The sequence below is a fragment of the Gobio gobio genome (genome assembly GCF_949357685.1).
Source record: "Gobio gobio genome assembly, chromosome: 18".
In the NCBI taxonomy this organism is placed as follows: Eukaryota; Metazoa; Chordata; class Actinopteri; order Cypriniformes; family Gobionidae; genus Gobio; species Gobio gobio.
This window is the reverse complement of record NC_137111.1, coordinates 21,539,402-21,565,135: the sequence shown is the minus strand read 5'-3', so window position 1 is coordinate 21,565,135 and position 25,734 is coordinate 21,539,402. Positions and strand designations below refer to the sequence as shown.

The window sequence follows — 25,734 nt, the reverse complement described above, 5'->3', positions numbered from 1 at the left end:
ATTGTGTTAGGCTATAGGCTAATTTAAAAGTCAATATACCTGAAAGCTGTTCAATTTCGCATTCGCACACCAGCTAATAAGTTACCAGAGTTTTATTGTCATAAGAATCACACAAATTAATTGATTACCGTGAACTTTTGACCATGACTATGGTGAATCGTGATATGGTACGCTAATTTCCTTTCGTCCTGTTGTTTGTCATAACTTGTAAATCTCTGCCTCATGCAGTAAACCTAGGGGCGGCTCCAGGAGGGCGCGGCTGCAGTGACGCGCTTTTCTAATTTTTATATCCAAATAAAACCTACTTTCTGCCAAAGTACAACCAGTCAAAGTGCGCCATTAGGACACTACCAGCTGTTTGCATGTCTCTGGCTCTCTCTTTCGTCTGTCGCTTACTTCAGGGCTGTCCTTTCTCTTTGTGCGCGCAGTAAATCAGATCGATACGGCTGCGCGCTGCGCGTACACAGCTGATCAAACAGATCTCTGCTCTCCAGCTCACATCACCTGCTGCTGTCGGTAAGTGCCATTTCTAACTAAAACCTCAGGCTAGTGAAAAGGCAACCATAGTTTCCCGCATTAAAAATATGCTAACTTGTGCTAGGTACCACTGTCTTAAAAACAAACAAAAAAGATTCTAAATGCTTTTTTTATTGTTTGAAAGAGCCCCAGTTTTTATGTAGGCTAGTATGTATTACCCGGCAAGTGACAGGAACTATAGTAACTGTCGGAAACTATGGTTACCATTGTATTTTTGGTAAAGAAACTGATTTAAACTTTAACCGATTGAAATGACTTTGAACGAATGCGCATATGATCACTAGCCAGGAAAAAAGAAGGAAAGGAAGAAAAACAACCTTTGTGAAACTTGTTGCAATGGATGAAAGAGCTGACATGAGTATGGAGTTTCATGATTTGATGTTTGACAGCCCAAATGTGCTTCAGTGTAACCTTGCCTGACCCCAAAAGAGCCGCAAGGGAGTGCTAGAATATTTAACATATAAATATAAACATATAAAGGAAATAATGAGATTAGTTATGATTAAACTGTGCGATTAATATCCATCATTTTAACAATAAGAAATAAAAAATGTCTGTAGGTCAGTGATCAAAAAAGTAACTTTTACAGCAACATAACAACACTTGCTTAAATGATTTGGCTGTACTGTCAATTCCAGGGGATTATTATGTGCCTGACATGTGTTTTTTTTTTTTTTGCAGTGACTTTTTCCAGACAGTGTTTATTGGCTCTGCACAAACACAGTCTATTACTCAATGTTGATCATGATAAGACTAAAATGGCGTTAGTGGTAAGTGAAATAAGGGGTTTTGGTGGAGAGTGGTTGAAGTGATGGTTCAATGACAGAAGGAAATCATAAAATGTGGCGATTGATAAAAGACCACCATCTGAGCGGTGTATTTTATCAATAGCATTACAATAACAAAAAAGAGCATTTAACATACTTATTGAATATGGTGTTAACATGACTGTTGTTGTTTTTTTATTCATGCTTTGAGTTTTGTATCTCAGAGGCCAAGGGCAAAACTTTCAAAATATCTGTCCTACGGATACATTATCCACAACCACGACTCCATGTAACTAAAACAAGCGGCAAGTAGGCTACATAATATTTCAGAAGTGCTGTTTGATGCTGTAAACTCATTTAGATATTTAAATTGCAAATAGTTTACGTGAACTGTGTTTTGTGCATCTAAAATCACTATATCATTCCCATGCTTAATAATAAACCAGCTCATTTAGAGCATACCACATGAAGCACATTTTTTGGGGTTGCCGACAAAAATATTTAGTGGACCACCTGTATATCCTTTATCCTTTTTCATTTTTCTCAGTGTCCCACATGCTAAACTGCTTCATATATATAACCCCATCATGGCTTTGTCTATCTGAATGTAAATCCAAAGCAAAATATAGAACATAGGCCTACTATAAATTACTATAATCTATATATCTATCAGTTCATGTGTCTCCCCCACCTAAAGTTAAACCCACAACCTTTTCAGAAGTACAGGAATGGATTTTCGGTGTGTTGTTGAAGGGAGACACTCCAGAGAATGCGAGGGAGGAGAAGAAACACTTTTTTATCAGTTTTAGACAGAGGTCCTTGTCCTCTTGAGCAATGGACGAGGACTCACACACTGGACATAATGGTCTGATATCATTCAAAATCAGTGGCATTTGTACTGATGGCTAGTACAGACTACACCCCTTTTAAAGAAATATTCATTGTATTGCCTCACTATAGACTATAATTGACGAAACCTATGAAAGAATAAACCATTCACTGTATTTACTCATAATTCCTGTACAATCTCTTAAAACTGTCTTTATGAATGAAAATGCCTGATTTTAATGTCTGTTTAGCTTTTGTTTTTTTGAGTTAGCACAACTTAGCAGCAATAGGTTTTAGCTGTGGTCATAACAAAAACATATGTGGGCTGCTCTGTTGACAGGTTTGCTGGCCTGTGTGACAAGTGATGGAAGGATTGAATGCCTGGGTCTGTCTGATTTAGTAATGTCAGAAAGCATACTCTGGAACTCTCTCTCCTTATTATTCTCCAGAGAACTCTCAGTCTCTTCGGATCTTAAAAGGCCAGCTTTTCTTATCATCCCTCACTACCTGAAAAAGAAGTGAGTCTCAATTAGGAGAACATGAATGGTGTAAGCGATTTGGAGGGTTTTCAAGCGTGAAGAATGTGCGTATGTACACAAACGCAGGTGTTTATGCGCATGATTATTTGTGTAGGTTCGCTAAGTGTAGACAAAAGTTTCAGTTACTGGGGTGATGTGGGCGTGCATGTGCCCAACGTGAAATTAATGGAAACTTAATTCTTCTGTAAGTTCAAAGAAATCTCAAGTTGGCAGGAGGACCTTATTAGGATGGAGAAAAGTTCACCCAGGGACTGTGTGTTATGTGTAGGGGTTTCTTCGTCCTGTCCTTGGCCTTTTGTTCAGTGGTATGTGTGTCTGGATTGTAGCCAAGAGCTTTACCAGAGTGGCAGTAGGAAAGTGCTAAAGTTTCGCCAGCTCCCAAATTAAAATGTGACCATACTTTAAAAAAAAAAAAGTAAAATTATTACAAGGGAAACCTAACATGTGCTTGTGTTTGTTTGTAACGTGCTGCTGTGTATAACCGGGACACCGAATGAATGGCTATAAGACTTTTAATTACCACGAAGAGTTAAAGCATACATCAAAAAATCTAACATAACAATTAATACTGGACAAGGAACTAAGGAAAACTCAGTAAATACACAATTAATGAAACAACAAACTGGTGTGAAAGACAAATCAGCAACCAAGGTAACTAATAATGATATGGAACACTGGGAAAGAAGAATTGAATGAAAGACTAAACCAAAACAGAACAAGACCATTACATTGGTTGCATGTATGATTATTTTTTTTTTATAATGGTGAAATATAAGGAGCAGTGAGTTTATTTAAATGAATGTTTTTGTGCTCCTGTATTAAGACCAGCTGTTTCACGTGTGTGTGTGTGTGTGTGTGTGTGTGTGTGTGTGTGTATCATATTCCAGTGTGTTTGTCATGGGTGTTTGTGTCAAAAAACGTTTTAAAAAATCAAACATGAAGCCAAATTATGTATAAACCATGTTTCCCATACAGTGACACTTTTCAATACAGATACAAACAGAAAAAGTTATGTTCCAGGGTTCCCATTGTCATAAAAAGCCTGGAAATATAGGATTAAAATAGTGTTTTCCAGGAAGCATTCTAAAAATTATTAACAGTTACAAAAGCCATAGAACAATAATGGGCATTTCTGCATTGAATATAATATATAAACTAATATCATCTAAATTTGTTCTTTTTGAGTGAATTCCAATGTTTTTTTGTTGTTGTTGTAACTCTCATCCAGTGTTAACATCTGGAATAGTCATTGAAATTCATTGGTCAGAAAGTGTGGCAAGGCTGTGTTCTGCGATCACACACTCCCGTCTCACTCTATCCCTTCATGTCTGCTGTCCTGTGTGCATTAACAAGATGAAGAATGATTTAAAATATGTTACACTATACTGTTCAAAAGCTTTCTTTTGTAAAAAATAAATTTATACTTTTATTCAGCATTAAAACGACCAAAAGTGACAAAAGATTCCTATTTCAATTAACTGCTGATCTTTTGAAATTTCAATTTTTCTTTCATTCTTCATGAAAAAATCTGCATATTGGAATGATTTCTGAAGGATCATGTGACACTGAAGACTGGAGTAATGATGCTGAAAATTCAGCTTTGCATCACATGAATAAACTACATTTTAAAATACAGTAAAATAGAAAGCAGTTATTTTAAACAGTTATTATTTTAATGTATTTTTTAATCAAATCAATTCAGCCATGGTGAGCATATAAGAGACTTCTTTCAAATACTTTACTGACCCCCAAATTTGAAGTCATCTGGCAGGATAAGTGCTGCTTTGTGTGGTTTGTCTCCCATTTTAAAAAATCAACTTGAATGGTTTTTGACAAACTTTATTTAAGGCATATTGTCTTATTGTTTTTGTTGTCAACCCTCCAATTATATAAAGACAATCTCAAAAACCCAGAGAGCAGACTTTGCTTCTTTATTTCAGTAGTCAGTCACATGCTACTGATGTTTATCAGTGCTTTTTTTTGAATGTGTTCTATTTACACTGTGTGCTTTAGCATGTCTGTCTTTACTGAGAAATATTTCAGGGTATATTCTTTATGGATGTGTCTCTCAAAAAGAACACAATGTTTCATGAGTTGTCTCAGTAGAAGCATTACCACATCAGCGTCTCACCTTTACTCTTTCTGTTTACTGAGGCAGCAGGCCAGATCTCTGACCCAAAACCCGCAGATGCCCTTTAGCCTAGAGAACAGGGAACTCTGGGTATATTAAAGTTTGTTGTTTTGAGTGTTTGTTCGTAGATTTACTCATGCAGTTTCATTGAGATCAGTCTCTGTCCTCATAAAACTCTGAACCAAATGAGTCATTTTTGAGTGAACTCACCTGCGGAAAATATATGGGAAATAATTAATGTTCTCAAAATAGTTTCTCTAATGATTCTCTATAAAGAATTTCAGTCATTTAATGCCAAATCAGAAAAATATCCTTAGATTTCCGCAGAATTGGAGCACCCATCATTCAGAAAGTTCTACACGTATTGAGCTCTAGAGCATTCGTTTTTGAAATATTTTTGTATAAAATAAAATACATATTTTTTTATATTTATATCCATTTTTTCCAACAAAAGCAGTGCAGTAACTGGTCATTTTCTTTCCTTTTTCTCTTACTCTCTCTTTCTTCTTGCTGTCTTTGATCATTTGTTTTGTATGTAACTTGCTTATGTTATGTTTTTTTATAAATTATAACAAAATTATATATATTATATATATAGACCTAATAAAATAAATCGTATGAAAACTGCTGTGAGTGAAGCACTGTGTGCATTTCAAGAGAGCACTGTGGTTCATAGAGACACATTGGGCAAACACATGGCTCTCGTTGTTTTTTTTTTGAGTAGGGTAGGTTTAATTTTCACTACCGCAAGGTTTTCGGTGGATCTCTTTGTGCGTGCTTGTAGCTGTGGGTACAAGGAGAGACTTCTTTAAAAGTCTGCAATTTACTGCTTTTTAACTGGGTTATCTGTATTTTTTGCATGATTTTCTCTTATACTGTCTTTCTTATGCTGCTCTTTTCTGATATTATTTCACAGTTTAGTGTGTGTGTGTGTGTTCACTACTCACTGCTCCTAATGTGTGTGCACTAACTCGGACGCGTTAAATGCAGAGGACAAATTCCGAGTAGTGTTAGGCCGATATTTGCGATTTTTACGTGTATCGGCATCGGCCGATACAAGGCTGCTGCGTTCGCCGATATTTTTTTCCCTGCATTATTTACAGACAGGCGTCCACAGGCAGCTCTCACCGTCTTCAAACTGTCTTGCTCTCCCTCCCTCGCGCATATTAATCAAAATCAATTGAGAATTGACATGATGGTAAAAGGTCGAAAGACTGAAGTTACACGTGGAGCATTGGGAGATTTTTTTCCTGAATTACCGCTGGTGTTGCTCTACAAGAGATTAAGTTAAGTGCACCTACACTCTAAAAAATGCTGGGTTAAAAATAACCCAAGTTGGGTTGAAAATGGACTAACCCATCAATTGGTTTGTTTTAACCAAGCAATTGGGTTGTTTTAAGCAAACATTTAACCCAACCGCTGGGTCAAAACAACCCAATTGCTGGGTTAGTTCATATTCAACCCAACTTGGGTTATTTTTAACCCAGCATTTTTTAGAGTGTAACCATTAAATGACTAGGTTGTAAATAGTTTTAAAATTAAGTATAGTACAGTCAGTGTGCACTTTATTATGCTGCTTGCTTGTTGATACTGTGTGCAATAGTGTAATTATTTTATTTATGCTTAAATATTTATTTTCAGAATTTATTTTCACCACTGATTGAACTCTTTTTTTTTCTTGTTCTACCTCACCTGTTTTTACTATTTGTTAAATATAGTTTTTTTTAGTTCAATAAATGTTCCTTTTTTTAAATTGTACATTTTAAATTGTTATCATCCTGATCATTGTGTCATTTTTATGTTGTAAATTGAGGGAGCAAAAGCAGTATCGGCTTCAAATATCGGCTCAAGAAAATCGGCAGCCCGTATGAAAAAAAAACGGTATCGGCACTAAAAAATCCATATCGGTCGACCCCTAATTCCGAGTATGGGTTACCATACTTGGCTGTTACACACACACATGCTGGCTTGCTGTTTACTCTGTCTCTATTGAGAATTATCATTAGTCTATTTGTTAATCTTTGGTTGCAATGTTACAATGTTGGACTCTGGACCTTTGTGACAAATTGTTTAAAAGAACCATCTCTTACTAAATAAACATTTGAATTCAAATCAGTGCCTGACCTGACGTGCCTCTACTGTACACTCCTGGCCTTCTTCAAGTTATAGACTCTTCCTAAAGGTGCAGACTCTAAAAGTTATAGACTGTAATGAAACTTCCTTAGTTATCAGTAGAATATTTGAGCCTCGATCACAAGGAAATTATCCATCAGCTCTTTTACTGGATTGGCAGCACCTTTCAAAATGTCACCTGCAAAACAAAAAATCATTACCAACTCCATCAAAGCAGTTATCCTGTCTGTTTGGGTATGATGAGAGAGCAGTGTAACCCGCCACAGGGGCTATTTACCTCCCTCCACAGCACCATTCTCACTTTTCGCCATGTGCCTTAGACAGATTTAGAAATAATTATGTTAAATATGCATCATGTTTTTCTGACGTGATTTTTTTTTTTTCAATGACTTTCAGAGAAAAGTAGTAAAAAATATATATCTGCTACTATAACTAGGAAAAAAACAGGCCTACTAGTAATCATTGGTCTGTCTTTTTGAGCATGCTGTGTTGTCTTTATATAGTCTGCCAAGTTTTGTGTCTGGAAAAACCATAAAAATAACAAGCAGGTTTAGAGACCATTAAAGAAAATGCAGGCAACACCTATTTGACAGTTGCAGGACACATTAAAAGTTTGTGCAATATGTACACTGCCGTTCAAAAGTTTGGGTTTTTGTTTTTAAACGTCTGTAATATTGTGAAAGATTATTACAATATAAAATTACTGTTTTCTTTTTTAATATTTTAAAATGCAATTAATTCCTGTGATGCAAAACTGAATTTTCAGCCTCATTACTCCAGTCTTCGGTGTCACATGGTCCTTCAGAAATCATTCTTTGATGATTTGCTGCTCAAAGAAAATGTATTATTATTATTATTATTATTATTATTATTATTATTATTATTATTATCACAGCTGAATAATGAACAGCATTCGTTTGAAATATACATTTTTAACAACTTAAAAGTCTTTATTGTAATTGTCTTTATTTTTTACCAATTTAATCATTTATTACAAAAGTATAAAAAATATATTTACTCACCCGAAACTTTTGAATGGTAGTGTATGTTTAACATGTAAGGTGTTACTGATATCAGGATCTGTTTTCTATTTGTGTCCTTCAGCAAGAGCTTCCTTTGACACCGTTGGGCCTGCAATGCAGTAGTCTGTCAAACCAGGACCTCGCTTGAGTTCTCCAGAATGAGCTCCTCCCCTGGTCCTGCCCCTGCGTCAGTCTTCCATGCCCTGGACTCTGGCAAGGCCGATCGAGGGGACTCGCCTAACTTCTTACCCCGTCTGTACACTTCCCCGCTCGGCATGGACAACCAGACCATCTGCATTCCATCTCCGTATTTGGAAGCCTGTCAGGATTATTCACCACCGCACGGGGGAGAGTTCAACAATGGAGCTTTAACACTCTACAGCCCGGTGTCCTCCTCAGTGCTGGGGTACCCTCATCCCCCCGCATCTGAAAGCCTCGTCCCGCTCAGTCCCTCAGTCTTCTGGCCTTCCCACACCACACACACTGCGCTGTCTCTGCACTGCCCTCCTCCACTGGCCTACAGCGAAACACACTCACACACTGCCTGGGAGGACGCCAAGACACACACGCTTAACCAGAGCAGGTGAGAATGTGTAATAAACAGTGCAGTGCGTGTGTTAAACTTGCCCCTAATAGCAGACATATTCCTTTCGTCTCCAGATGGCAGCTGTCAAAGGGATCATTCAGTTGCCATAGAGACAATAATAGCCCTCTGACCAAACAAAATGTTTTATTTTTCCTGCACTTTATTAGAGGTGCTTGCTACAGTATTTTAAATCATGCAACTTGTTGAGAAGACAATAAAACGGGTAAAAAGGCCCTTAGATCAGTGGTTCTCAGCTGCTGGGTCAAGGCCCAGAATTGGTCACAGGTCGGTAACACTTTATTTTGAGGGTCCCTTTTGAACATGTTGACTACTTTGCAACTACATGTCAATTAACTCTTATTAGTAGACTGTCTGCTTAATATCTGCTAACACTTTTATTGTAATGGTCCCCCAACAGACATTCTACTGACTATAAGTAACTTTGCAAGTACATGTCAAATGATTCTAACCCTACCACTAATACACTTTAATGGGAGTTAGTAGACATGTAGGTCCAACGTTACTTATAGTCAACAGACTGTGTGTTAAAGGGACCATCAAATCACAGACAGGATCACAGAGAGCAGGGAAGAAATCATTCTAAATGCAAGTAATACAATTCACCTCGCGATTGTTTATAGTTAGTTTAGCGAGATAAATAGCTATAATATTAAATTGTCAGAGTGTGGTTGCAGGATCTAAGCGCAGCAATTCTTTTATCAAACACAAACTTAAAATGACAAAATACTCAAATGGAAAAACCAAACAATATCCGACGAGGACAGACCATGAATAGAAAGAAACACATGGCTTAAATAACCAGGCACACTAATCAATGAAATGAACAACAGGTGCAACAACTCAAACAATCAATGAAAAACTATGGGTGTGTCTCAATCAGCTCACCAGCTTCCTAGGTCATAAATCAGTACATCGTGTTCACAAATTCGGGCATTGCTAAGGCTCAATACACATGGGGACACTGATGACTCTATTTCCGGCGACATGACAGCATCCTCGTACAACATCATTATTGGTATTTATGGACAGCAGCAGAGTTTATATATTTCTGACATTTTTTAATGTTATTAAAAGTACATTATGATAAATACTTTTTTCAGTATCATTTTGTTGCAACATTTCAACGTGATTTATGCTCCGCACTTCAGAACTTCCGTTAAGGGAACATAGGGTTCATCTTAATCAGCTCCCTAGTTCATTAGTCAGGGCACTGATCAGGGAGTCGGCCATTTTAAGGTCTGTCTCAATTGCAGAATCCTTCCAGTGCACTGAAACTGCTCCCTAAAACGTCCACATTGCACCGCAAAATCGAGGGTGCATCGATGCTCACTATGTTCTCTTAACAGAAGTTTTGAAGTGCAAAACTTAAATCACGTCAGCCAACTCGCTACACATAACGACCGATAATAACACGCGATATCTGTTTTTAAAAATAGAAAGCATTGTTTTACGATATTTCAGCATAAACATACATCTAATGAACATTAGAAAAGTATTTATCATAATGTACTTTAAATAACAAGTAATATCAGAAAGATATAAGCTCCGCTGTTCATAAATAGCAGTATGTTGTTCAATGAGGACGTTGTCACGTCGCCAAAAAGGGAGTCATCAGTGTGTAGTGAGCCAGCATCCTTTACTGTCTTTACCAGTGCCCGAACTTATGTACACTATATACTGAGTTCAGGAGCTAGGGAACTGATTGGAATTTGAGACACACCCATATTGAGCATCGATGCTCCCTGATTTTCATGGTGCATTGTGGGACTTTTTAGGGAGCGAACTTTTCAGTTCACTGGTAGGATTTTCAATTGAGACAGCCCTTCAAATGGTCGACTCCCTGATCCGAGCAGGGCACTGAACTACTGAACTAGGGAGCTGATTGAGACGCACCTAAACTGAAAAACAGGAAACTGAACTAAACACACACAAAACCCACCCAAAATATAAACAGATGATCGCTTGCATAAATATAATAATATAAAATAAATTAATTACAAAAATGCATTATAGGTTATAATATAAAATATAATAATATAAAATAAATTAACTTAAAGAATGCACTCCATGATATTTTTGAGTCCCTGAAATATATTAATGGGTCACTTGGTAGAATCTGGCCAAATTAGTTATACACTATATATAGTAATACACTATAGTTATACAGTTATACATATATAGTTCACATACATACATTTTATACACTATATACGCTGTAAAAAGTGATCAGTTGACTTAACTTTAAAAAAGTGTGGAAACCTGTTGCCTTAAAATTATTAAGTAAATAAATTTAAGAGATCTTGTGACTCGTCACACCCTTATCAATTGCGCATGGTTTATTTACAGTTTTTCTCAGTCGCTTTGGTACATTTCTCGAATCATCCTCGACATTTGCAAAACAGCAAGTGCATTTCTCAAAACAATTCGTACAAATAGCAAAACACCATGGATTACCTGCAAAGGCAGTCTCTTGCTCAAAATCCTTAGTTCATCTCTCAAAAGTAAATGTCTGTGTCAATGAACATGTCAGTGCCATCAGAATGACAAGTCCTTGTGTCATTGTGTATGAATAAGACAGTCAAATTGCTTAGTCATATTGTCAATATAACTGTACTCTGGAGGGATGTTCTGATGTAAAAAATATGGCTAAAATTTTGATGACAATTATTGTACATTGTAGGTTACACCTTAGTGTATGTGGGAGTTTGAATGCAAGAGACTGGACAAGATTCACATTTACACTTTTACTGTTTGTACTGTAATTTGTTGACAGACCATGTCATTGCGATACAGAAAGGAAAATACAGCACTGCATAGCACAAAGAAAACCCCCCCCAGAAAAACAAAAGTAGAAATGTGAACGTCTAACGGAAATGTATAGAAATATGCTTGACATTTTATGACAACTTTTTTGCATGTAAAGACTTATGCTATGAACTAATGCCTAAATGTTGTGGGGGGTAAGACTATTCAACAGAGACCCATTATAATACATTTTGATCAACATGACATAAGCAACTGATAATGTAGGAAACAGCAGAGAATTGTACATAATCATTTGCATGGATGTACACAAGCATTTGCAACTTGTTCAAAGAAATGAGAAACTGCTTTTTTGATGTGCACAAGTGACACAATGATGTGAAGATTGAACAGGTAGCTTTGAGAATTTCAATTCTGATCTGAGAAATGTACCAAAGTGACTGAGAAAAACTGTAATAATTTTAAGGCAACGGGTTTCCTCAGTTTTTTTTATTAAGTCACCTTTTTACTGATAGAGATGTCATAACAATCGCATAGCAATTGGCCACTTGGCGTCCTCCCAGGCACCATGCTTTACACAGGGCAAGCATTACTCACATTTGTTAGGAAATGTAAAAATGTTTTCTTCTTGTCCTCTTTTACTTTATCTGTACCTTCATCTTTTATAGTTCTGTCCTTACTCATGCAAAGCTGTTAGGGCAGCAAGTGGAAGGTGATGATGGCTTGAATCCTTCTCCAGGCATTGTGGGTAAAGGAGACATGCACTTCTGTGCGGTGTGTCATGACTACGCCTCTGGGTATCACTATGGTGTCTGGTCATGTGAGGGGTGCAAGGCTTTCTTCAAACGGAGCATTCAAGGTAAAACTCATGGTCAAACCATTTAACGTAACAAATACATGTTCCTCAGAATTTGGGTTTTCTGAAATGCCATGGTAATCAATGGAACGTTTCTGCCTTTTTGAGTTTTTTTGGTTGCACTTTATTTTAGAGTACATGCACTTACGTGTACTTATTGTGTACTTACCTAAGAAAGTACTGGTACGGCAAGTATTATATGCCAACTACATGGGTTAAGGTTAGATTTGAGGGTAGGTTCAGGATTAGTACCTGGCTATTACCCAGTTATTGTAATTATTTTCATAAGTACATAGTATGTTGGACTACATGGGGAACAGGACTGTAAAATAAAGTGCTGCCCCCCCCCCCCCCCATCCTCAAATTACTGTACTTGTTCTGTACACAGATTTCCCTGGATATGTCAGGGTCAGTGCACTGTGTTCCCCCATAAGGACTTAAAACAAGTTTGTTATGACCTTTCAATCAATAGACGCTACTGAAAAGGCAAGATATGTAAAAACACATAAGAATAATGAATCTCAGTCAAAACCATACATTATTTTATTCTTTAAAGGACACACACTCTCTTATCATGGATTACGTTCATTCCAGGCAAAAATTTATTCCCTGGTCAATTTGTGATGTTCCTACTATATCCAAGGATTACTACATTATAAAAATTATTATAGAGGAATATTTAGTAATTAATATTTGACAAACATCATACAAAATAAATTATTATAATACTTAAATGTACCGATGCATTTGATTAATTAAACGATTAATGCTTTTAGCGTTGTACTTGGACACAGTATAATAATTTAATTCTATTCAGTGTGATTTCTAATAAAACATTTATATTTATTTTGAGATTTTTGAAGATTATTCTTAAATATTTAACCTTGTTCAATTATTCGTGTTTTTAAAGATGATCTTTTCATGACCACTAGATAACAGCACAATTATATGTATATGAAGATGTGTGTTTGTATGTATGTATAAAAGAGATTCTTATATAAATATATGTTACTTGGTAATACTATATCATAAACATTACACATATTCTGTTTTGTTTGCTTTAACTATAAAAAAGCCCTAGTTGTAATATTATCTTACCCAATAGAGTGAGATGAAATTAAAAAGGATCTGTGGATTTGTAGTCCTGCTTTCCCCCACAAGCTTGATTATTAAATTTTTTTTTTAAATTACATTTTCTCCCAATCTTTTTCAGGGCACAATGACTATATTTGTCCAGCCACCAACCAGTGCACCATTGACAAGAGCCGACGCAAGAGCTGCCAGGCCTGTCGACTCCGCAAGTGCTATGAAATGGGCATGATGAAGTGTGGTATGCAGCCGCCTATCCCCTTTTTGTGTGTTGCCACATATTTATCATATAGAAAGAAAGATATCATTCTTTAAACTTTGAACATCCTTTATTTGGAAATACATTACAATATAGAAGTGAAGTGGGTTGTGAATACCGCTTCATGTTGATTTTGTCTGGTGTCAAGACAGTATTTACCTATTGGAAAATGTGAAGTGATGTCACATGATGTGTGCATTGCATATGTGTATTCTGAAAAGATGTTATAATGAGTATGTTAATGTTTTTGACAGTGTGTGCTGTGCTGAGTGTGCGCTTTTGATGCATGTGTGTAATTGTGTGTGTGAACAGGTGTGAGGCGGGAACGGTGCAGCTACCGCGGTACTCGTCATCGTCGCAACCCCCAGATCAGAGAGGGCTCGGGTGGGGCGTTAGGGGTCAGAGGAGGTTCCCAGCATCATTTAGAAATTCCCCTCAATCCCACCGACCACCTCTTCCCTTCAGGGAGCAGAGCTGAGGGGTGTGGCCTGAGCTTCTCCCCTGAGCAGTTGGTGAACTGTATTCTGGAGGCGGAGCCTCCTCAGATTTGCCTGAGAGAACCAGTGAAAAAGCCGTACACGGAGGCCAGCATGATGATGTCACTCACCACCCTTGCTGACAAGGAACTGGTGCTCATGATCAGCTGGGCCAAGAAGATACCAGGTGTGTGTGTGTGCTTGTATAAATATATGAAATATTATGTAAGTTTATTTTTACATGCATGCAATTTGGCGTCGTTCATTTTAGCAGCATGAAAAGCAATACTTTTATTCAATGGATTATAGCTGTATAACCTCAATAGTACGAAAGAGAGCTCACTTTACAATCACAATTAAAGGGTAAGTTCACCCAAAAAAGGAAAATTAGCCCCTGATTTACTCACCCTCAAGTCATCCTAGGTGTATATGACATTCTTCTTTCAGACGGATAAAATCTGAGTTATAATAAAAAAGTCCAGGCTAATCCAAGCATTATAATAGCAGTAATAGTTGCTCTGTTTTTGAATTCCATAAAAAGTGCATCTGTCCGTCAAATAACATGCTCCACGCGGCTCTGGGGTGTTAATAAAGGCCTTCTGAAGCGAATTGATGCGTTTGTGTAAGAAAAATATCCATATTTAAAACTTTATAAAGTAAACTTTCGGCCGACCGCCTTCCGTGTTCAATTTATGGAAAAAGTGTTGAAAGGTCCTCTGCCGATCGAAAGACTAACGCGACCAGGTATGCTCGTCATGGCGTCATGTACGCATCTTGAGTTTCACTTTCAACTTTCAACACTTTTCCATGGAAGGCGATCGGCTTGAACTTTACTTGATAAAGTTCACGTTATTCGACGGACAGATGCATTTTTTATGGACTTCAAAAACTGAGCAACTATTACTGCCATTATAAAGCTTGGATTAGCCTGGACTTTTTTAATATAACTCTGATTATATTCGTCTGAAATAAGAAATGTCATATACACCTAGGATGACTTGAGGGTGAATAAATCATGGGCTTATTTTAATTTTTGGGTGACCTATCCCTTTAAGCTGTCACTCATCTCAGTTCACGATTTCACAGCGTTCCATCAAAATCAGTAAAGTTGTCTACACTGAATAACGAATCTCTTACTTGCATCGTATCTTTGTTAATGAGAGAATTCACAAGAGCGAGCAGAACTCAGCACTGAATAAAAACGGTGCAGTGTTTTGAGTGGTGAGTGGATTCTAACTTAAACACCTCTGATTGGCCATTGCGTTCCAGAGATCAACAGGCATGTCTATGATTGGCTACATTTCTCACTGCTGCAAAACCCGCTGTGAATAGGAATGTTTCACATTCTCCAGAGCACAAAATCAAACACGTTTGCCAAATCCTTTTCTCCAATAATATTATACTATTGCAGTATCAACGGAGGCTGCTCTGCTTTCGTTTCAGGGTGCTTATATTTGAATTTGACTTTGTGATGTTTTCTCCCAGTCCCCATATTATAATTTTTTTATCAAAAAAAGGATTTGTGATCAAACATTAATTGGCGGACCCCCTGCAGTACTGCTGCGGACCCCCGGTTGAAGACCCATGTTATATAAAGTTCTTAGGTCAGGGGTTCACGGCAGATTGAATCTCTTGTCATTTCTAAAAGGTTAATGGGATTTAGTCATCATCAAACAGTTTAGCAGAATGTTGCTCTTATCTGTGCAATGAAAGTGAAAGGTTAACAGGGGCTGTCATGCTGCAGAAATGACAAAATGCTTTGTCATAATTTTGTGCGAGTGTATCTGTATGTGCACTTACCTCCAGCATTTGAAGGGCAGCAGCTGTGTGTAGTAGTGTGTTCTGCAAGGTGTTTGTTACTCCTCTCACAGGTTTCGTGGAGCTGACACTTTCAGATCAGGTGCATCTACTGGAATGCTGCTGGCTGGATATTCTGATGTTGGGATTGATGTGGAGATCTGTGGATCATCCCGGGAAACTCATCTTCTCACCCGACCTCAAACTGAACAGGTAAAACCTCACACTGACATATAGGAAAATGGCTCTTTCCACAGCACAAATGACACTGACTGCAGTGTATGTTTTGATCAAAATGTGTTGTAAACACATCTTTATGTTGGAATTGAGGGTAAACCTTCATAACCATCTGTTGAAAAGAAAGATCAATTAACAAAACTCTCTTTAAACCAAAAACACAACACAGAGGATCATTTGGGAGTATTTACACTGCTGATAAAATCTGATCTTTATTACTGACTTTGAACAATGTTCTCATGTAACCCCACCTGTTCCCGCTCCAAGTGGGACTCGAACCCGGGTTCACCGGCATGAGAGTCGGATGCTCTAACAAGGAGGCTAAAGGCTGCAACCCATAGCATCAGTCGCTAGAGCATCTCTTGACATAGGGAGGAGTGAGGTTTACTCACACAGCAACTACTAGCTAGCCTCCGTTACACTCACCACCCTAAACCTCACTCCCATCCGGGTCACGGCACCAATGTAACCCCTCCTGTTCCCGCTCCAAACGGGACTCGAACCCGGGTCCGCCGGCATGAGAGTCGGATGTTCTAACAAGGAGGTTAAAGGCTGCAACCCATAGCATCAGTCGCTAGAGCATCACTTGAGATCAGAGGAGTGAGGTTTACTCGCACAGCAACTTCTAGCTGGCCTCTGTTACACTCACCACCTTAAACCTCACTCCTATCCGGGTCACGGCACCAATATAACCCTTCCTGTTCCCGCTCCAAACGGGACTCGAACCCGGGTCCGCCGGCATGAGAGTCGGACGTTCTAACAAGGAGGCTAAAGGCTGCAACCCATAGCGTCAGTCGCTAGAGCATCTCTTGAGATCAGAGGAGTGAGGTTTACTCGCACAGCAACTACTAGCTGGCCTCTGTTACACTCATATCAGATCTGTGTGATCAGGCAGTCATTTTCCAGCTTACCTACTTTGGTTGCTATAGTAATCATAAAGCATTCGGCACTGTGCCAAGTTACTTTTTTTCTAACAACTGGAAGCAGAAATCTGACAGCATGAAATGTGCTGAGAGAAAGCTGGAAATATGACAGAACAAAATGTGATACAACTCTTACCATATTGTCTTTTTGCATTATCAAAAGCTGAATGATGAAAAATATGCTTGAATCTAACAGCTCAGACTCAAACATTTGAATTGGATTTCAAGCCACCAAATGTGCTTTGAATTAAATTTGTTCAAATCACATCAGTGTTTTTTGTTTTTCTGCACCAGATATGTAAAGAACTCTTTTAGATAAGAAATGTTTGAAACCTGAAGGCGTTCTCCATCAGTGGGAAAGATCGGCTCATATCTTGCTTGATGGTAAAACACTGGTCTTTAGTGAATTTATTCCTTAACCTTCAGATAATCTGCTGTTGTGTGTGACATGCAGGACTGTGGATGTTGAAGTTCATTAATTAAGAACACTTGAATGCAAAAAGATTTCACCTTGTTTGTCATGATCTGCAAAAATACGTAATATCTTATAAAGTAATTTTGTTTCTCAAGTAAATGTATCTTGATTTAAGAATGTTGTACTGGATAACAGGAGTGTTTTGCAGTGTTTGTCTGGTTTGCATGCATGCATGTGTGTGTGCATGTTTATTCATTTGTGTCTCTGTGGAATTGAATATTCCTCTTCCTTGGTGATTATCTCTAGGGTCTTAACAAACCTTGGTGTGTTCTCATAACACAAGCTTAGATTGTACTATTCATTTCTCACACACAGTTGAGTGTGTGTGTGTGTGTGTGTGTGTGTATGAGAAAGTATTTGAGACAGCATGTGCTTGCTTTGTTTTTCACCTAATACTGTAAGGTTGTCTGTATTCATTAAACATAAGCTGTATGTTAAAGTACCCCTATTATGCTTTTTCTTTTCTTTCTTGTTTATTTTTTTCCTCCCCCCGCTTCCCCCCAAACAAATATAGAAAACAAACAAACATATACTTACAATAATTATGTACACACTCATCCTTACATAAGAACATATTCTTGTGTACACATATATGTATAGTATGTATCCTCTAGCAAATACATATACGTACACAATCTTTTCATTTCTTTTCAACCACTTGTCCCAATATGATGAAATTCTATTAGTATTAATGAAAAGAGTTTCCATATTGTACACATCATTTACAATTTCTTGCCATTCATGTACAGATGGGGGATCTTCCTTGAGCCAGTTCCTTTTAATGGCTTTCTTACTAGTTGCTAGTAATATATTAAAACGGTATATGTCCTTCTTTGTTATTTTTTAAAAGAGAAATGCCCAAGTACATTGTTTTAAAGTTACACTCAAGATTCAACCCCATTATTGTGTTTATCTCTCAATTCAGACCATGCCAATAAGTATGAATAACATTACAGTCCCAAAAGATGTGAAAATGGTCAGCCATTACCTTTCCGCATTTTCTCCAACATTCGCCAAAATTTTGATTCCCAGTTTGCAGATATTATTATTATTACTTTGGGGGTTATGAAAAACCTTATTGCAATTTTCCAAGTAAATTCCCTCCATGAATCTGAATTTGTGATACTCATCTGTGTTAGCTACACATAGTTAGCCATTCATTTTCCGAGTGTTTTTTTGGTGACATTAAGGATGAATAAATTCTTGATACAATTTTCTTATTTAGTTTATTTATATATGCATCTACAAATATCTGTACTGTTGTAGATCCAGCATCTTCCACATCTATTATATTCTTGTTAAAGTAATGTCTAACTTCAAGATATCTGGAAATAGTCTGGTTTATCTAAGCTGTATTTCTGAGAAAGTTGTTGCAAGCTCTCTAGTCCACTCTTGGAAAAAATTAAATGGTTAGTTCCCCCAGAAATACAAATTCTGTCATTAATTACTCACCCTCATGTCGTTCCAAACCCTGTAACAACTTTGTTCATCTTTGGAACACAAGTTAAGATATTTTTGATGAAATCCGAGAGGTTTCTGACCCCTCCATAGACAGCTATTTAATTACCACTTTCAAGGCCCAGAAAGGTAGGAAGACATTGATGTCTTTACTACCTTTCTGGGCTTTTGAAAAGTGTTAATTAACCCCTAGAGGACTTCACAGTTTTGGGGCCCTTTAGAAGTTTTTACATTATCTTTTTTTCCAGTCAATGGCAAAAATAATTCCTGAATCATTTGATTTTGTAAACTATCCGATACACACAATACTCAAAAATCTTTTCGAGTTTTGGTTCATTTATGAGACACGCTGTGCAATGCATGATCGCGCTGGTGCATATTATAGACTTGTCTGCTTTATTTGCTTCTTATTTATTAAATCCAGGCAATTGGCTGATGAAACATTGATTCAAATGTATATACAATTTATTTCACTTTAAAATTAACTTTAAAGAAAGACTTTCTACAAAACAAAACTTAATGAAGTGGTCAAAATCATGTCTGACCTGGCCTGACAAACCAGACCCGCGTCAAGATGTTGGGTCTTACCATTAGCAGGGCTCAATCCGAGGGGCGGGATAAACGTTTGTCTTTCAAATTTTTTCTGCACGCAATAGGATAGCGCTACAACCAACCAGAGCAACAAAGAAGGTGAAGCGGAGCTGGTTGATAGATTAAACTTTCGCCGTATCCGGTCGGCAAAACTCTGAGCACATCTTCCTTTCTTAAGAATGACTTCAGTGCCGTTCTTTGTTCTTTTCTCAAAGAAAATCTTAACTCCAAGTCTTCCAGAGTCGCGTCCAAAGCCGTTTCGAAAGACCGCTGTTCGCCAGCTTCTTTGTTTACGAGACGAGTAGCAGGCGGAACCGCCGCAACTCATCATTCATAATTGTAATTATGTTAAGCCCGCCCCTCGACTCTATACACGATGTGATTGGCCTGTCCAGAGTTTGGTTTTTCCATCTCGCAATTCAACGGAGAGTTGCTAGACTACCCTGGATGCAAATTAGATTAACTGCCGCTAGGGTGCGTCTAGATTTCTAGGCTATGTCTGACCCACTCCACGTCTGACATATTGAGCATCTTACTCATGCTGTGCACTTTTCATAATCAACATAGATTAAATAAAAAAATAACATTAGGCTATAATATGTAAACAGAAATATGACACAAAATATGTTTGACAAAATATGTAATGGCTACAAAAAGTATTGTACACAAAACGTCTGACTGGTAGGCTACTGTATTTATAGCATCTGAGCAGAAATTTGCGACCAAAAGCTTTATTGGTGACATGACATGTATGGATCAGATTTTCCTTTTCTCCTCTATCTCTGTTTCAGACTGTCTTTCTCTCTACTTCTTTCAGGGATGAATGGAATTGTGTTGAAGGCATCATGGAGATCTTTGACATGCTGCTGGCCACCACCTCCAGATTCAGAGAACTGAAACTACAGAGGGAGGAATACGTCTGTCTCAAAGCCATGATCCTTCTCAACTCCAGTATGACACTACTCTGATTGTGTGTGTGTGTGTGTGTGTGTGTGTGTGTGTACGAGTAAAATGCTCTAAGATAAAATGCTAAGCAGCTTGTTTTTTTTCTCTATATAATTGTAGGGCTATATAGTTAACTATAGTTAGCATGTTGTTTGATTTACATGACTGGTCAGTGGTCTCCTGCCAAAGCCGCCCTCATGTGTTTTAACCCTATAAACTCTACTCCTAAATGATACATGAATTGCTAAGGCCTCTAAATTAGCAACATGATCAAAACATTGCTGAAAAACACAATCTTCTACATGCCTTCTGTACTACAGGCATTTTAGTACAGCAAGTTGCTTCAGTCCAGTACATATTCCTATTGAAATATTATTAACAATATAAAAGTTATATTTACACTTACTTTAGAAAATCAGTAAAGATTTCAAGGCAAAAGACAAATCTACCAAAACCCGAAGGTGGACATTTTATAATTATACAGTACGTCTACTTGATTCTCCATGCAAAATTTTTAATGTTAAATCATGTTCAAATGTATGTATGAAATAAGTCGAAACAGGATTGTATTGGATTATATGTTTTGCACCCACAATTAAAACTGTAGCGCTTTGAAACAAATCATTTAAATCTGACTAAGGCATATTTGGGAGATATACTGTAATTGTGTGGAGTGATAACTGGTATTTATATGCATTTTATGTAAGTAATCTAAATCTCATTCACATTACAAGCTATCAGAATTTCTTCTCTACTTTTCAGCTATATAACTAACAGCAACTGCAACAAATTGCATAGTTTGCTCAGTTTGGGCCTCTGTAAAATCGAGGTGTTTTTCCCTCTTCAAGTGTGAGCTCCATGTTCTCACTATCATGATATATGAGCCATAAAAGGATGATGCATTAAATATATGATTAGAAACATAAAACACATTATATATTTTGTACAATCAACTGTTAAAAAAAGTTTTAAATGTCAGGCCTTACAGGGAAAAGCAGCAGTCTGATCACCGACCCTTTTAATAGATTGTGTCTAGATGGCAACCGCATCAAATCTCATCCTGTTTTGTGCTTATTAACAGATAACTGTTCAAGCTTATCACAAGCTCCTGAAGACATGGAGAGTCGTGGGAAGGTTCTGAGGCTGCTGGACTCTGTGACTGACGCTCTGGTTTGGAGCATCTCCAGAACGGGCTTGTCCTCTCAGCAGCAGTCCATCCGGCTCGCCCATCTGCTGATGCTGCTCTCACATATTCGACACCTCAGGTACCACTGCAGACTGTTTGTAATCTCACTTCCCTCTCATCTGTCAGTTTGCTCTTCTCAATCGTGCAGATAGAGTGATGGACTGTTCTCTTCTCTTGTCGTCCATATAGTAACAAAGGCATCGAGCATCTGTCAAGCATGAAGAGAAAAAACGTGGTGCTGCTATACGATCTTCTGCTGGAGATGCTGGACGCCAACACATCCCAGAGCAGCCGGATGCTGGCAACTCACACAGAAACCTCTCTCCAGAAGGACACACTACAGAGCCCAGAGACCCTCCATACATCCAGTCCGCAGCCTGCAGCGAGAGAGAGCGACCAGGAGACCAGGCACAGTCCACAGTGAGTGGATACATGCACCGGCAGGCACACACGTGGAATTGTGTTGTTTTTAGTAATACAGAAATCATAATTTGTGAAGAAACAATCCATAGCACATCAGTGCTTAATTCGCCTAAAACAGTAGTTAGGATGATTCTTTACAGCTTAAATAACACATTTTTATACAGATTAAGTTCATGTAACTACACTTCCCAGGCCAAAAAAAACCCTCATTGTTTGGATTTAAATAGGCAAATGCTTCAGAGTCAATGATTGGATCGTTACATATATGGCAACAGTTCTTCGAACCCTAAGTGATGGAGTGTGTAGCTTTTCATTTCTTAAACAACCCGGCTCAAATTGTGAAAGAATGGTTGGGAGGGAGCATGAAGGGTCCTGACCTTAAATTCATTGAAAGTCTTTGGGATGTGCTGGAGTAGACTTTATAGAGTGCTCGACTCTTGCATTGTCAATACAAGATCTTGACCAAAGAGGTAACACATATTTTGTGTCTATCTCTCTCTAGAGCTGAGGAAACATTGCACTCTAGTCTTCATCGAGAGGACATGGACACAGACTGACAGTCTTACTTCTGTATAGTAATTGAATTCGGACCATCCATCCTTTTTTCGAGGCGGTGTATTGTGTAGGAGATTCAAAGCAGACCTGGAAAACAAGAACTTTAGGTGATCAACAACCTGAACCAAGCAGGGCTTTCAAATGGCGTTTAGTCCTACTTCAACACAATGCAGTTTGAACTATATTGTTTCCTTTTATGCCATAATGTCAACCTGAAGAGAAATTCATCTCATCCAAACCAATCTCAATCTTGTTCAATATTCAAGAAATCACAAATGGAATGTTTTTAAGGCTGTATCCAGTTCTGTATAATGTGAAGTGTAGTTTCTGTGCCACTAATGGCAAGCAAGCAAACACTCCCCCTTTCTGCCATTGCTCAGCAACCAGGTCGCCCCACCCCAAACTCATGCCATTGGTTGAGCCAGTGTAACGTTGTGTCCTTTTGAGCCATTCAGATTGCAGAAATTACACACGGCACATTTAAACATTTTGTTTGTCATCCAAGATCTCTGAGAACCTCTGACTCAACATGACTGTTTCTCTGAAGACTGGCCAAACTAAAGGAAATGGTACGCACACTTCTAATAGTTTATGCATTTTGTACTCTGTGTCTGTATAAGTGGTTATTTGCTGTCCTTTGGTGCTTTTCGTGGTTTATAAAGTACTTGTCATTGACAGTAAATGTGACACTTTTAAAAAAACGTTTGCAGCTGTACTCTTAAAGCCCGGATTAAACGCACAATCAGCTGTATCATTTTGGAAAAATGAGTTTGTAATGTGTAATTCTAGATGCATTTGAAGTTTTCCTGATGCTACAAGTGGAAAAAGTGGCTTGTGTGATCATCACAACCTACACCTACATTTTCTTGAGAAATGGCAATTGCGTCAAAGCTGGAGTGTGTAATTTCTGTCACCAAGTAGTATTGCAAAAGTAATTTTCGAACAGTTTTCCCAAACACTCCCTCACCTGCCATTGGATGGCTGAACACAGTTCCAAAACTCATGTCATTGGTGAGCCAATGTTACTGTACTGAGCAGGGAGAGATGCTCAAACAGTGCTTTAACTCTTTCCCATCCATTGATGTAATTTTCTGGCCTTTTCACTTATATACGGTAGGGGGCGCTATTATACATCTTCTGAAAGACTAGAGAATCTGAATCAAAACGCTGGCAAGAAAAAGCAGAAACAAGCGATAAAAGCATTGCTTATGCGTGTTGTATTCTTTGAAAACCGCGATTTTCTCAGCTTCTTTTTTCTTCATGAAACTTATCCATATTCAAGTGTTGATAAAAAAGAATGAATGAAGCTTAAAAGCAGAGGCTCTGTTCTTTCTTTTGATCTATTGCATGTTCAGAAAATTATCAAACATACTGGCGGTGGCTGGCAACTTAAAAAGAAAAACGCCGGCGAGGAAAGTGTTAATAGCTCCACTGCGTTTACAGTTTTTGGGAAGCTAACTTATTATTTTTCTGGTTAAACTGAGGTAGCAGAACGTATTTTACCATCACAATTACACACTTCAGCTTTAAACAGGAAGAAATATACTTGATAATACAACATTAGGTTTCTATAGGTAGCAAAAACGAAATTTCCAAAACTGCATACAGCTGCAAAATAAATGTGGGAATTAAGTGGACACTTGCGCATATTTGTACTTGATGTTTATTTGTAGTAAAACTGACTTCAAACTCAAAAAAAAAAAAAGCACCAGCATCACATCTAACTTCATATTCTCTTCAAACAGTGTTTGACACTGACAGTGCAAGGTTTGCTGCAAAATAAATTCATCATAAAGTAAATGTTTCTCTGTGATTAATGAATATTTATACCATAGTCTATTTCAGTTGACCCATAATGTAATCCACTGTAACAATTCAATTAAAAACATCAAACGAACAGCTTTTTAAAAAGAAAAAAACTCATAAATCATATGAAGTCTGACACTTTGGCAGTTAGTACGAGCAAAAGATTGACTAATGGCCTTCTCTCGCCATATTAATAAAATAAAAGCCACATACAATCATGTGGATACATCTGAAATGTGTTTCTGGGACATTTGAACTAAACAGAGCATCTGGACACCAGAGTCTCCTGCCAGAGAAATTCTACCTAACATAATCAGATATAATTTAGATCTCCAATGAGATCGTTTACCAATTATAATTTAATAATTTCAGTAGTTTTACATTATTCACACATGCACAAATGAAAACAGCACAGCCACCAAACTATGGACTGAATAAATTAAACAAAGGACTATTACATTTGCACACACCCTGATGCCTCTGTGTCTCTCCTCTATGGCTTCAACCAAAGAAATGGCAGTTAAAACAGCTACAAATAAAATATATTCATCATTGCAAGTCATTTAACAGTGACTTCTAGAAACACATCTGATGTTCAAGCAAGTCCCTTCCCTCAGACATATAAACAGGGACTCTAGTTAAAAAATACAGGCCATCTCAAAGTCTAAAAGTGAACTATAGGTTCAATTATCTCTCATTTACATTTCAAAAATAAATACATTTGTGTGAAGGAGTGTTTCAATGAGTGTGCTGCTACATACTATACAGTTCGAAAACCTTTAAAATTGCACCTTCAATGAGGCACCCTTGCCGCCCAAGAATACAAATGTACATCATGATGAAAGGTTCCCGAAGACAGGTTTCGGATTGCTTGAGAAAAATCCCTCTCCTCGAGCAACACATTCAGGAACTAGAATTGATTGATTGAATATTGAAACCCAAACTTCGCTCACGTCAAACAGAGCTACAGGTTCTGCTACAGGAGAGAGCGTGGACAACATCCCAACTGATTCTGCTGAGGCTGTGTTAGTGAAGGGTGCACGTGTTCATGCTCATGTGGGCGGAGGTCCGTTGGTGTAGAGGAGCATGGGGTAAAAGGATCGGGCAAAGTTGTTGGAGAGAGTGCAGCTGTAGTCGTCCTCTGAGAGAGGCACCAGACACGCCACAACCAGCAGCAGCAGGAAGAGGATGTGGAGGGGGAAAGCCGCTCGCAGGACACGGTACAGGAACGGCCTCGCCGGTGACGAATCAGCCTTATCAGCCCTGCAGAATGGACAGTTACTGTAGTTATTGTTACACGGTAAAACATTTTCACACCACCACCACTCATA

General features: G+C 37.9%; 2 protein-coding genes across 13 annotated transcripts in view; one reads left to right on the top strand and one right to left on the bottom strand.

Moving 5' to 3' along the window:
* The first annotated feature begins 271 nt into the window (after positions 1–271).
* Positions 272–24,394, top strand: esr2b (estrogen receptor 2b). Of its 2 annotated transcripts, XM_079843354.1 has the most exons (11): positions 325–516; positions 1,219–1,307; positions 8,040–8,540; positions 11,996–12,186; positions 13,397–13,513; positions 13,844–14,194; positions 15,879–16,017; positions 20,306–20,439; positions 21,515–21,698; positions 21,809–22,039; positions 22,545–24,394. In XM_079843354.1, the coding sequence occupies exons 3-11, from the start codon at positions 8,116–8,118 to the stop codon at positions 22,597–22,599; spliced, it is 1,827 nt and encodes a 608-aa protein (XP_079699480.1). In that variant the 5' UTR covers positions 325–516; positions 1,219–1,307; positions 8,040–8,115; the 3' UTR covers positions 22,600–24,394. The 2 variants fall into 2 exon arrangements, with proteins under 2 accessions (XP_079699481.1, XP_079699480.1); XM_079843355.1 differs by lacking the exon at positions 1,219–1,307 and having other exon boundaries at positions 272–516.
* Positions 24,243–25,734, bottom strand: part of syne2b (spectrin repeat containing, nuclear envelope 2b) — a 124,283-nt gene continuing 122,791 nt past the window's right edge. For all 11 annotated transcript variants that reach the window (XM_079843340.1, XM_079843345.1, XM_079843348.1 and 8 more), the window contains one exon: positions 24,243–25,666. In XM_079843340.1, the coding sequence (XP_079699466.1) occupies positions 25,456–25,666 (211 nt within the window). In that variant the 3' untranslated portion in view covers positions 24,243–25,455. The remainder of the gene's footprint in view (positions 25,667–25,734) is intronic.

Coding starts and splice junctions, on each gene's coding strand:
- esr2b (XM_079843355.1), top strand. CDS start 8,116: ATGAGCTCCTCCCCTGGTCCTGCCCCTGCGTCAGTCTTCCATGCCCTG. Junction 13,514..13,843: donor AATGGGCATGATGAAGTGTG/GTATGCAGCCGC, acceptor GTGTGTGAACAG/GTGTGAGGCGGGAACGGTGC. Junction 21,699..21,808: donor TCACATATTCGACACCTCAG/GTACCACTGCAG, acceptor TCGTCCATATAG/TAACAAAGGCATCGAGCATC.